At 63.3% G+C, this 11,290-nt stretch overlaps 2 protein-coding genes across 7 annotated transcripts; one reads left to right on the plus strand and one right to left on the minus strand.

The window, feature by feature from the left end:
- The first annotated feature begins 66 nt into the window (after positions 1 to 66).
- ASIC3 (acid sensing ion channel subunit 3) lies at positions 67 to 5,733 on the plus strand. Of its 5 annotated transcripts, none has more exons than XM_082398893.1 (11): positions 67 to 2,446; positions 3,198 to 3,348; positions 3,549 to 3,676; positions 3,833 to 4,034; positions 4,129 to 4,185; positions 4,294 to 4,441; positions 4,729 to 4,820; positions 4,930 to 5,009; positions 5,111 to 5,182; positions 5,376 to 5,434; positions 5,530 to 5,733. In XM_082398893.1, exons 1-11 carry the CDS (start codon positions 1,913 to 1,915, stop codon positions 5,663 to 5,665), a joined length of 1,659 nt encoding a protein of 552 aa, XP_082255019.1. In that variant the 5' UTR covers positions 67 to 1,912; the 3' UTR covers positions 5,666 to 5,733. The 5 variants fall into 5 exon arrangements, with proteins under 5 accessions (XP_082255019.1, XP_082255016.1, XP_082255015.1 ...); XM_082398890.1 differs by having other exon boundaries at positions 5,553 to 5,733; XM_082398889.1 differs by lacking the exon at positions 5,376 to 5,434 and having other exon boundaries at positions 5,553 to 5,733.
- Positions 5,734 to 6,810: 1,077 nt separating this feature from the next.
- On the minus strand, positions 6,811 to 10,828 carry CDK5 (cyclin dependent kinase 5). Of its 2 annotated transcripts, XM_082398894.1 has the most exons (12): positions 10,674 to 10,828; positions 10,004 to 10,092; positions 9,845 to 9,912; positions 9,652 to 9,712; positions 9,497 to 9,553; positions 8,696 to 8,791; positions 8,485 to 8,559; positions 8,250 to 8,346; positions 7,995 to 8,064; positions 7,391 to 7,451; positions 7,197 to 7,277; positions 6,811 to 7,090 (listed from the first exon to the last, which is right to left on the minus strand). In XM_082398894.1, the coding sequence occupies exons 1-12, from the start codon at positions 10,708 to 10,710 to the stop codon at positions 7,004 to 7,006; spliced, it is 879 nt and encodes a 292-aa protein (XP_082255020.1). In that variant the 5' UTR covers positions 10,711 to 10,828; the 3' UTR covers positions 6,811 to 7,003. The 2 variants fall into 2 exon arrangements, with proteins under 2 accessions (XP_082255020.1, XP_082255021.1); XM_082398895.1 differs by lacking the exon at positions 8,485 to 8,559.
- Between the last annotated feature and the right edge of the window lie 462 nt (positions 10,829 to 11,290).

The raw sequence follows: 11,290 nt of genomic DNA on the forward strand, positions 1-11,290 counted from the left end.
GGATGAGGACATCCCTGCCCCCTTGAGACTTGCAGCGGTCTCATCAGGAGGACGGACAGGAGGCCAGGCGATCACAGTGCGACGTGATCATGGTCAGTTGGCGAACTACGTTCCACTCACTGCCGAGAGCCCGTGGACCCTCGCCTGTAATGCTTTGTGGAAGGACACGGAGTAGAAATAAATTGCAGTAAATAAATTAGTGGAGATAAATCTGCTTTCTCTCAGGCCTGCAGTGCAACTCCCAGCTCCACGGGGGCAGGTGAGCGTTTAACCAAACACAGGGCTTGACGCCAGCAAGGAGCAGCCCTGACAGTCCTCCGCGACAGCTGCAGCGCTCAGCAGCTGCCTCCCGTCCCTTGTACCTTGGATTAGCAAGACACCCGAGTCCCGCTTGAGGCCTTGCAGACGGCAGCTCTGCCTTTTAGAGATGTCCGCTCTAGCCTCTGGGAGTCCTCCCCCGCCCGACCCAGCATCTCCTCCGCATCGTCAGTCAAATGCCCCGGCTCTGCCCCCTCAAGGCCAGTGTTGCCATGCTGTGCTAGGCACTGTGGCCCAGGGCACTCCAGCCGGTTTGGGGCAGCGTCTCTCCTCCATTAGAAAAGCCCCCGTGCAAAACAGGCACACTCCGTGTTACTGATGGGAGCGCACAGTGGTGTAATAACGCCTATGGTGGGGAATTTTGTGCTATCGAATTACCCATGCAGTTGCCTCTTCTTGACCCAGCAGTTCTATTTCTGGGAGTTTACGTCTGTACGATGCTACTGAGAGCACCACTGTTTGTAATGGAAGACTGGAAACCCCCAGTGTCCATCAACAGGGGTGTGGTTATATAAATGATGGTACATCCACATAAATGAAATGCTATGCCGCCATTTAGAAAATGAGGAAGTTTTCCAGGTACTGGATACCACATGGTCTCCAGAATATGTTGTCAAGTGGAAGAAGATGTGAAATGATAGGGCATCCATATTACCTGGTAGGGCGGCACACGGGCACCCGTGTTATACTCGAAGGGCGACAGGTGAGCCCACCGTCACCATCATTGTGGCAGAGGCCAGCGCCCCAGACACGAGGGCCTGAGCATGGGGAGGTGGGAGAGAGGGTCACTGGAGACAGACCACCTCTGGACTTGGGGCCGGAAGAGACCCTGGCACCCAGAGTAGGCCGGGACGTTGGGGGCTCAGAAAGAAGAGTCTGCTGGTGCCAACTTCCCACAACTTTCCAGCCTGGTCAGGAGCCAGCTCCGCTCTGCGAAAGAGCAGATGATCCCGCGTGAGGTTAGGGGGAAGGGAGGAGAGGGCACAGGACGGGGACTGGGCCAAGGGTCAGCGACTGACCCTCAGGCCCAACATACAGGGGCTGCAGCTGGGAACCTAGAGGGCCCCGAGGGCACCCCCAGCCCCAGTTGATCTCTCGGCTCCCCGCAAGCCTACCCCGGATTGCTGTGGTTTCCTGCTGGCGCCTCTGGTCTCCACAGCCAGGCCTCCCCCCACGACGCTGCACTAATGGCTCAGCCTGGGGCCCCAGAGACCTCCCCGCCCCCCAGGCTGCTCTGCCAGCCCCCTTACCCCCTCGCCGCTGAAACCCAATCTTCTGCCGCAGCTCTGGCTCAGCGGAGCAGCCTCCAGCAGAGCCGCCCTGCTTTCCACATCAGCTGCACCCTACCTGGTCTCAGCCTCGGAGCCCCCAGCCCAGCACCGCGTCCAGCAGAGCCACGGCCAGGTCCTGGAGGAGGCCGAGCTGGACCCGCCAGGCCAGTACCTCCCCACCCTCTCCTCTCCTGGCCGAACACCCGCGTGACCCCTGCCTGACCCTCTGAACCCCCTCTCAGCCCCTCCAGTCCTCGGACCGACCCTCTCTCCTCCTCCTAAGCCTCTGTAGCTTGGTCCCCCCCGCGCCCCGGGCTCCGGCCATGAAGCCCCGCTCAGGGCCGGAGGAGGCCCAGCCGCCGGCCTCAGACATCCGCGTGTTCGCCAGCAGCTGCTCGATGCACGGCCTGGGCCACGTCTTCGGCCCGGGAGGCCCAATGGCACGCCGGGGGCTGTGGACCGCAGCCGTGCTCCTGGCACTGGCCACCCTCCTCTACCAGGTGGCTGGGAGGGTGCGCTACTACGGGGAGTTCCACCACGAGACGGCCCTGGAGGAGCGTGAGAGCCGCCGGCTCACCTTCCCGGCCGTCACCCTGTGCAACATCAACCCGCTGCGCCGCTCACGCCTCACGCCCAACGACCTGCACTGGGCCGGGCCCGCGCTGCTGGGCCTGGAGCCCGCCGAGCACGCCGCCTACCTGCGTGCCCTGGGCCGGCCCCCCGCGCCGCCCGGCTTCATGCCCAGCCCCACCTTCGACGTGGCCCGGCTCTACGCCCGGGCCGGGCACGCCCTCGAGGACATGCTGCTGGCCTGCCGCTACCGAGGCTGGCCGTGCGGGCCCGAGAACTTCACCACGGTGAGCCGGCCGCCCGATCCGTCCAGCCGGGGGCCCGGGAGCGCCAGGCGGTCCCTGCCGGGCCTGGCCGGCCCACACTCCCCCAGAGCCAGGGAAGCTTAACAGCCGTGCTGGGGGATCCTTTCCTCCCCCACCCCACCAGTGCCTTTCTGTTCAGCCAGGAAGCTGTCCTCCTCGGGCCCCTCCCTGCTGCTCAGCCGGACTGCAGCGTGCAAGGTCACGCCTCCCAGCCAGGGGCACCCACCCAGGCTGGCTCTGGGCCCAAGGTCCGGTCTGTGGAGAGCCTGCTCCTGGGGCGTGGGGGGATCTGGTGTTCTAGGGCAGGAGACCCTCCTCTTTGCCGGGGGAGGGGGCTGCTTTCCCCGCTGTCTCTTCCACATTCCGCCAGGCCTGCAGGAGGGCAGCTGGGCCCCTCTTCCTTTTATGCCAGTCTCCAAAGAAACACTCGCCCTGCAGGCTGTGCCCTGGGCTGGGGGTGGAGGTGGGAGTGAGGAACTGGAGGGCCCAAGCCTGTCCTTTCCTGTGGGAAAGGGGCAGGGTTAGCTGGTCACAGTCAGTGAGGGTCCAGCTACATGTGCCGCTTGAGGGAGGGTCTGGGGGCGTTAAGATGTGGGCCTCAGTGTTCAAAGAAGAGGCCCAAATAGAGGATGGGGAGGGAGGGGTCCCACGGTCCTCGCACTGGCCCAGGGGAAAGGGCTGGCTGAGCTCCTGGTTCCCTGGCGAGGCCTGTCCCCTGTCTGCCCTCCCCCAGGTCTTCACCCGCATGGGGCAGTGCTACACCTTTAACTCCGGCGCCGAAGGGGCAGAGCTGCTCACCACTCCCAAGGGCGGCGCGGGCAGTGGGCTGCAGGTCATGCTGGACGTGCAGCAGGATGAGTACCTGCCCATGTGGAGGGATACGGGTACGGGGCGCACGGGTGAGGCCGGGGAGTGGCAGAGGGGGTGCAGAAGGCCCCGGGAAGAAGTGGAGGTGCGGGGAGGGCCCCAGGCCTGTCCTTTCCTGTGGGGAGTGGGTGGGTTTAGCCGGTCACAGCCCTGGGGAGAGGGGGCTGCAGGAGGGGCCTCTTGGGACTCAGGCCTCAGGGTCCCCCCTTCCCTGCAGAGGAGACGCCGTTTGAGGTGGGGATCCGAGTGCAGATCCACAGCCAGGAGGAGCCGCCACTCATTGACCAGCTGGGCTTCGGGGCGGCCCCTGGCTACCAGACTTTTGTGTCCTGCCAGAAGCAGCAAGCATCCTCTCTGGTGCCTCCAAAACCAGGCTCCAACTCCCTCCTCAGCCCACACCCCTCAGACCCCAACCCCAGCTCCTCAGACCTGTCCCAGTGATGTCGCATTCTACCCAGGCCCCCACTTCTCCCAGAGCCTCCTTAACCTGTCCGCCTACAGCTGAGCTTCCTGCCGCCACCCTGGGGTGACTGCAGCTCTGTCTCTCTGGACCCTGACTTTGAGCCAGAACCCTCTGGTCCTCTGGGTGCCCCCAGTCCCAGCCCAGGCCCCAGCCCTCCCTATAGTCTAATAGGGTGTCGCCTGGCCTGCGAGAGCCGCTATGTGGCTCGGAAGTGCGGCTGCCGAATGATGCATATGCCAGGTAAGGGGCTGGGGGCAGCGGAGGAGGGGGTCCGAGGAGGCGGGGAGGCCTGGGGGGGGCCGCTCCTGAAGCTGTCTCCTCCGCCCCCGTGCAGGCGGCGCGCCGGTGTGCAGCCCCCACCAGTACAAGGACTGCGCCCACCCGGCGCTGGGTAAGGGGCAAGCCTCTCCCGCATCCCGCCCCCACCCTGCTCCACCCGCGACCCCGACCCCGACCCCGCGGGATGGGCGGCCCTGACCCAGGCGCCTGTGGCCCGCAGACGCCATGCTGCGGAAGGACGCGTGCACCTGCCCCAACCCGTGCGCCAGCACGCGCTACGCCAAGGAGCTCTCCATGGTGCGGATGCCGAGCCGCGCCGCCGCCCGCTACCTGGCCCGGAAACACAACCGCAGCGAGGCCTACATCGTGTGAGCCCCGCAGGGGGCCGGGGGCGAGGCGAGCGCCGAGCCTCCGGGCTGAGCCTCCGTGCGCAGCGCCCAGGGATGGGACACCAAGCTACACATCATTAGCGGGCTCGGGGACTCTGGGCAAGCTGCTTAACCTTTCTGACGCCGGCTCTTCCGAAAATGGGGACGGTGATGCCCCTCCCCAGGGCTCAGGAAAGGACTCAGAGACCAGAGAATGGGGCACCTGTTCCTGCCAGCAGCTGGCACTAGGGGCGTCCGGCGAACACTCTTGGCCTCTCTTCCTCCAGGGAGAATGTGCTGATGCTGGACATCTTCTTTGAGGCCCTCAACTACGAGACGGTGGAGCAGAAGAAGGCCTACGAAATGTCGGAGCTGCTCGGTGCGTGCGTGTGCGTGTGCGTGTGCACGCGCGTGCAGGCAACCTGCGGCCTGGGGAGCTGCGGGCAGAGCAGGTAGCAGTGAGCTGACAGGTGACCCGGTCTCCACAGGTGACATTGGGGGCCAGATGGGGCTGTTCGTCGGCGCCAGCCTGCTCACGGTCCTGGAGATCTTGGACTACCTCTGTGAGGTGGGTGGGCCTGGGCTCCAGCCGTGGGAGGGGGGCAGAGCCAAGCCACAGGATCCAGGGGGCAGGTATGCACTGGCCACCTCCAGCACTGCTTCCCCCAGGTGTTCTGGGACAGAGTCCTGGGATACTTCTGGAACCGAAAGCGCTCCCAAAGGCACTCCAGCGCCAACCTGGTAATAGCACTTCCTCCTCCCCTGCCGTCTCCACTGCGGGTGCTCAGCCCCTCCTCCTAAGTGTAGAACGCCCCCCCTACCCAGCTGAGAAAAGTGATGGGGGAGGGGCGTGCAGTGACCTTGGCTGGTCCCTGGGAGGGAGGATCCCCGCCGCCACCCTGCCCAACCTCTGACCCTCTCCCTCCTCTCACAGCTTCAGGAAGGGCTGGGCAGCCATCGAACCCCAGTTCCCCACCTCAGCCTGGGCCCCAGGTAACAAGAAGGGGCCCCCTAAGGTCCAGGGAGATGGGGCAGGTCCAGTCCAGAGGGCAGGGGCAGGGCAGTGGGCGACAGGCCTCCTGTCCCAGGGCCATGGTCCGTGTCTCCCCAGGCCTCCCACCCCTCCCTGTGCCGTCACCAAGACGCTCTCTTCCTCTCAACGCACCTGCTACCTCGTCACCCGGCTCTAGATGGGGCGTCTGTGTCTTCAGGGCCACACCCTGACATCCTGGACGTGGCCAGCCCGCACGTGTCTTTGCCACCTTCACCCCAAATAAAGTTCTAGTGCCTCAGCCTCAGCTGTTCCACTTACAGGCAGACCAGCCAGGCCACAGTCAGCCCTACTCGGGCACAAGAAGGCCTCTGCCAGCCATCACCCAGCACACGTGATGTCTGAAATGTTAACCTCCAGAAATCTCTCTACGAGAGAAGAATAGTAAGCGGGCATCGGTCACTTGAACCTCAGTGTGAATGAGTTTGTCAAACCGACATCTGAGAGTGAACGGAGCCCAAAGCCCGGTGTGAAGGCAGAGGAGGCGGTGGTAGGACAGCCGCACTTGGGGTCCGATCAGGGAAGGGCTGGCAGAAGTCTCTGATCCAGAGCCCGGCAAGAAGCGGCGGAGCAGGTGGGGAGAAGCTGGCGTGGCTAGCCCACTTCCAAGAACGCAAGCTGCTGTCCTGTCTTAGGCGTACGTGACTTTTTCTCACACTTGGGACCGAGTGTCAGCCTGCCCACCCCGCACAGGAACCGCTCCTGCTTCCGCAGCCGCTGCACGAGAGCTGCAGGCCCCAGCTTGCGGGGGGAGCCCAGGCCCTCCCTTCCCACCCCTGCCAGTAAGCACACGCCCAGGCCCGCTTTCTCGGCTCCCTCACGGCACCCTCAATACTGGAAATGACAAATAAGGGAGCCGGGGAGGGGGTGTTCCCAACCACCGCTCTGGGTGCCTCCTGTCCCAGCCTGAGGGCCTGGGTGTGGGGGGCACGAGGAGGGAGGAGGCAGGGTGGGTACACGTGGGACAAGAACCATAAGGAAAGGCCCGGCTCTTTCCCCCCCATTCTGGTGGAAGCCCGTCCTTGCTCTCAGCCACTGGGAGCCTAACGCCTCCTGGGCAGAGAAAGGGAAGGGCACGAGCGCATACGCACACGTGTGGTGGCAGCGCCGCCCCTGGTGCAGACCTAAGGGTAAAGGTCATAGCCTCCGACCCCCAGCCTCCGGCCACTTAGAGTAGCAGAGCCAGGGCCGGACAGTTGGGTTGTGCTGGAGCTGGAAGCAGGGCTGCAGAGGGTGGTGAAGCGAAACAGAGCCTCAGGCCCCCCCAGCACCACGCCCCCCCGCCCCCAGAGCCACTTTACCACCACATCAGCCAGACTGTGGGAAAGGAGCCAATTTATGAAATTAAATAAAGTCCACGGAGGGAGTGAAGAACACGGGTTAGGGCACCTCCACCCTGGCTGGGCCCAGCACAGCTGGAGCTTGGCACACCGCGCCTCCTGCCTTTCCTCCCCTCCCCAGAGGGGGCTTAAATAGGCCAGGCCCCAGCCTGGCCGCCGGGGGCCTGGAGCCTAAGGGGGGCAGAAGTCGGAGAAGTAGGGGTGCTGCAGGGCCTCCTCTGCCGAGATGCGCTGGACGGGGTTACACTTCAGGAGGTTCTGGGTGCACAGAAGGCGAGGCAGGTTCACGCCCAGAGCCCCGCGCTCCCCGGGTGCCTCCCGACAAGTGCCCCGGCCCCAGCCCCCGTACCCTGCCCTTGGTCACCTGCAGCAGGTCCCTCCCTGTGGCATTGAGCTTGGGCACGACGTTCACCAGGGACGTTGTGGCTGGGTACATCGGGTAGGGCTGTGGGGGGCAGGGTGAGTCAGCCAGGGGTGCGGGGGGGGCGTGGAGGCTGCTAGGCCAGGAACTAAGGGGGGCCACTGATGAACCACCCATGAGCCCATTACCCGTCACACCTTATAGTCTGGCAGCTTGGTCATGGCGGGCCACTGCTCCTCGGTCGGTGTCCCCAGCAGCGTGTCCACGGGGTCAAGGATCACTCAGGTGGAAAGGGGCAGGTGAGGGGCTCTTCCCCTGGGGAAGGGGGATTCCTCATACCCACCCCTGCCCTCCTCACTTTATCCCCCAGCTCATGACAGAAGGCGGCCCCTGGCCCACGCGACCCTCATACGCAGTCCCAGCTGCGTGCTGTTTTCTGCAGGCCAGGTGCTTCAGAGCCATTAACGACTTTGACCTAAACCCTGAGGTCCGTGGTCCTGATGAAGCGGTCAGCGCTCCGCCACTCTCACTAATCGTCCCCCTGCTCCTTTCGGCTCCTTCAGCCTAAGGACTTGGCTCTCAGTTGGAGGAGTGAGTCTTCCTTGCCTACAGGCTGCACGCTCTCCAGCTGGCGGCGGGCACCTGCCCCGTGACAACCAGGGCGCCCACCACCCTCTGCCCTCAGGAGAAGCCCTGAGGCGCCCCCAGGCCTAGCCCAGCCCACCGCCGCCCTCCCTGCCTGCACTCTGAGCTCCAGATCCCCTCCCAGAGGGCTTGAGGTGAAGGGAGATGGAAGAATATCGGAAGATCCTCTTCAGCTGGTCATCTACGTCGTTGCCGGGAAACAGGGGCCGCCCCGCGTTGGCCAGCTCTGGGAGAGAGGCGGTGGGGGGGGCGGGGGGCGGGGTGACAGGCGAAGAAGCCCTCCCTCCCACAGCCCTGCCGTGCCTCCTCCCCACCCAGGGGCTCCACTCCCTTCCCCAGAGGGGCCCCTCCAGACCCTCTCTGTCCATTCAAACGGGAGACGGAGTGCCCCTGCAGACCCCGGCGTGGCACCTGCGAAGATGCAGCCCGCTGACCACATGTCAATGGACGTGGAGTACAGCTTGGCCCCAAAGAGGACATCCGGCGGGCGGTACCACAGCGTGACCACCTGGAGAAGACCCCACCGCAGGGACCCCCAGTTAGAGGGCTGGGGAGGAGAGCGCTCAGAGAGGAGTCCGGAGGAGGAGCTGAGGGATGCTGGCTGGGGACTCCCTCCCTCACCCCCACTTCCCGCCCCGCAGCTCACCTCAGCTGAGTAACAGCGAACAGGGATCCCAAAGGCGCGAGCCAAACCGAAATCAGCCAATTTCAGCTCCCCATTCTGAGGGGGAGGGGGAGGGGCACGGAGAGGGGCTCTTCCACAGTCTGAGGGCAGGCCCCCCGCTCCCGCCTTCCCGTCCAGCTCCCCTCGTCCCACGCCAGCCTCCCTGAGGTCCCGCCCTCTCCGCCAGAGGTACCCTGTTTATGAGCAGGTTCTGAGGCTTCAGGTCCCTGTGTAGCACGTTTCGGCTGTGACAGAATCCCAGGCCTTTCAGCAGCTGGAAGAGGAACGACTGGGGGAGGGGCAGGGAGGAGGTCACCGAACCGTCTGGGTGGGAAGCGGGCCCAACGATGGGTCACGCTCCCCTCTGCTTGGCCTTGAAACCCCAGCAGTCTTTCAGCCCCAAGCTCGGCCCAGCATCACCCCTTCATTATCGAGGACCTACTTCGTTCTTTGCTGGGTACTCGAAAGGTGAACGGGGGCCCTGGTCCCCACCTTTCTGGAACTGACAACTTGGTGGGCCTTCCTACCTCCCCAGCCCACACTGATCTCTCCCCTACCTGGCCTCATCATAACCGTCTGAACGGTTATGATGAGGCCAGGTAGGGGAGAGATCATAACGGAACATCATAACCAACAATGCATGTACTGTGCTGTCTTATCTTTCAGCGCTTCTTTGCCCCGGAACCCGGGCCTAGAACAGTGCCTGGCACACTGCAGAGCATTCAGTACGTATTTGCCGAATGAACGAATCTCTCTGAACCTCATTTTCCCGCCTCTCAAATGTAAACCCTATCACTGACGTCAGAGTGTTCCTTTCAGGTCAAAGCGATCACATGAAAGTGATTTTGCTAAGATGGAAGCTCTCGGAGGCAGAACCAGGGTTTTCTCCTCCCCTCGTGCCCCGAGTGTCCCCGTGCAGGGCCTGAGAGCACGTCCACTGAATCCGGACGCCAACCCCGGCCTCAGTGAGCTCCCAGGAAACCAGTGTCCTCACCTTCACAATTTCAGGATCTAGGTCACCATTGCAGCTGTCGAAATACTTCTTAAGGTCCTAAAAAAGGGATGGGGGTGGGGGATGGGATAGAGTGTAACCTCAGTCTGGGCCCCTATATCCTCCCAAGGCTACTGTCCCTCAAGTCCCCCTCTCACCTGGTCACAGAACTCAAAAACCAAAGTCAGCTTCTTGTCGCTGTGGAGGACGTCGTGGAGCCTAGGGAGAAGCGAGTGCTCAGCCAGGCAGGCCCCCAAGTCTGCACCTACTACCCCAGTATCAGCCCAGCCCATCTCGGAAGCCCCCACCACCGGACCACACAGGCAAGGAGGACCCCACCCATCTACACACCTGACAATGTTTTTGTGCTTCAGCTCCTTGAGGAGGCAGATTTCCCGAAGGGCAGAACTCGGCACTCCCTACACATTGGAGGGGGCCAGGTGCGCCACCGTCACACCCCACCCAGCCTAGGCCCTCAACCCCTCCCTGGCCCCAATGCCCCAGTCCTACCTCATCATCATCATCCAGCCTCACCCGTTTCAGAGCCACGATCTCATGAGTCTCCCGGTTTTTGGCCTTGAACACTGTTCCGTAGGTGCCTAGAGGAAGGAGGTCAGGACTGAGGGAAAGGATGGGGCACCCTTCCCCAACACAGGAGGTCCCTGCCGGGAGAGCAAGCAGCGTGGGAGTGTGTTACTTCTGATGCCTGGAGGAGTGGGGGAAGAGATTCAGGGTGAAGGCTCGGCATGGAAGAGCTTTGTGAGTAGGGATGTGGCAGAGAGGAGCCTGCAGATGGCTCAGGGGTGTCTGCAACAGGGAGAGGCTGCAGCTGCTGGATGAGGAGGTCTGCAATAAAGGCCGAGCTTCTGGAGCGTCTGAAAATAGGGAGCGGGGGTCTGGGAGAGGAATGAGGGCCGGCAGGAACGTTGAGGTTGGAGGTCTGCAGCGAGAACTGAGGCTGTGGGGTGGGTGAGGTTCTGCAAGTGGCGCTGAGGATAGGGGTAGGAAATGCAGCACGTGCAGAGGTCGGAGGTGGGTCTACAGGGGTGCTAAGGTTGGGAGGGGGGCGTCTATGGGAAATGCTAACAGGGGGTGCTGACGGTACAGCAGGCCGGGCTGCAAGGAATGCTAAAGGGTCTGCAGAAGGAGATCTTGCAGGAACATCTCGTGGTCCCATTACCTTCCCCAATCTTCTCCAGTTTCTCGTATTTCTGCATCGCGGTAGCCGCGCGAGGACCCTTGCGGGCCCTGGGTTCTAAGACTCCGGGCCCGGCGTTGCAGAGGAGGCGGCACCCCAGCCTCCGGTCCTGCCCCGCCCCCCTGCCTGCGCATGGGCTTCTCGGGCTTGTAGTCCTAGGGCGCCAGGTTTCCCAGTAATGCCCGGGGCCTTAGACAGCAAGAAGACTACAACCCCCAGCAGGCTGCGCTCAGGCTCTCTGCAGCACTTGCCTCCCGGGACTCCTGTTCGACCGCGGAGTCAACCCTCGGACTTCAAGTCCCAGGAAGCATCGCGTGTCCGTTTTCCCGGCTCCCCGCCGTCGCGCGCAGCTCCCAGTGTGCCCCGCTAGTGTTATTCGTTTTCAGCGCTTACAACCTTCATTTGAAAAGGACCTCTCCAGGACTACACATTCCAGAAGGCAGCAGGGGTGGGGGTGGGGCGCTTTCTAAGGTTTGGGTTTTGGCGGCCTGCATCCTGAGCCCAGGTGGCCCTGCTCTGCCCCGGTTGATGATACTGAGGTTCCATCGACTCCCTGACAATCTCAGCACGGGTTTCCACCTCTCCCTAGGCCATCTGGT

Source organism: Balaenoptera borealis (genome assembly GCF_965194805.1).
Source record: "Balaenoptera borealis genome assembly, chromosome: 7".
NCBI lineage: Eukaryota > Metazoa > Chordata > Mammalia > Artiodactyla > Balaenopteridae > Balaenoptera > Balaenoptera borealis.

Coding starts and splice junctions, on each gene's coding strand:
- ASIC3 (XM_082398893.1), top strand. CDS start 1,913: ATGAAGCCCCGCTCAGGGCCGGAGGAGGCCCAGCCGCCGGCCTCAGAC. Junction 5,010..5,110: donor TCTTGGACTACCTCTGTGAG/GTGGGTGGGCCT, acceptor TGCTTCCCCCAG/GTGTTCTGGGACAGAGTCCT. Junction 5,435..5,529: donor CACCTCAGCCTGGGCCCCAG/GTAACAAGAAGG, acceptor CTCCTGTCCCAG/GGCCATGGTCCGTGTCTCCC.
- CDK5 (XM_082398894.1), bottom strand. CDS start 10,710: ATGCAGAAATACGAGAAACTGGAGAAGATTGGGGAAG. Junction 7,452..7,994: donor CAGCTGAAGAGGATCTTCCG/ATATTCTTCCAT, acceptor CCCCGTGGACAC/GCTGCTGGGGACACCGACCG. Junction 7,091..7,196: donor CAGGGAGGGACCTGCTGCAG/GTGACCAAGGGC, acceptor CTGTGCACCCAG/AACCTCCTGAAGTGTAACCC.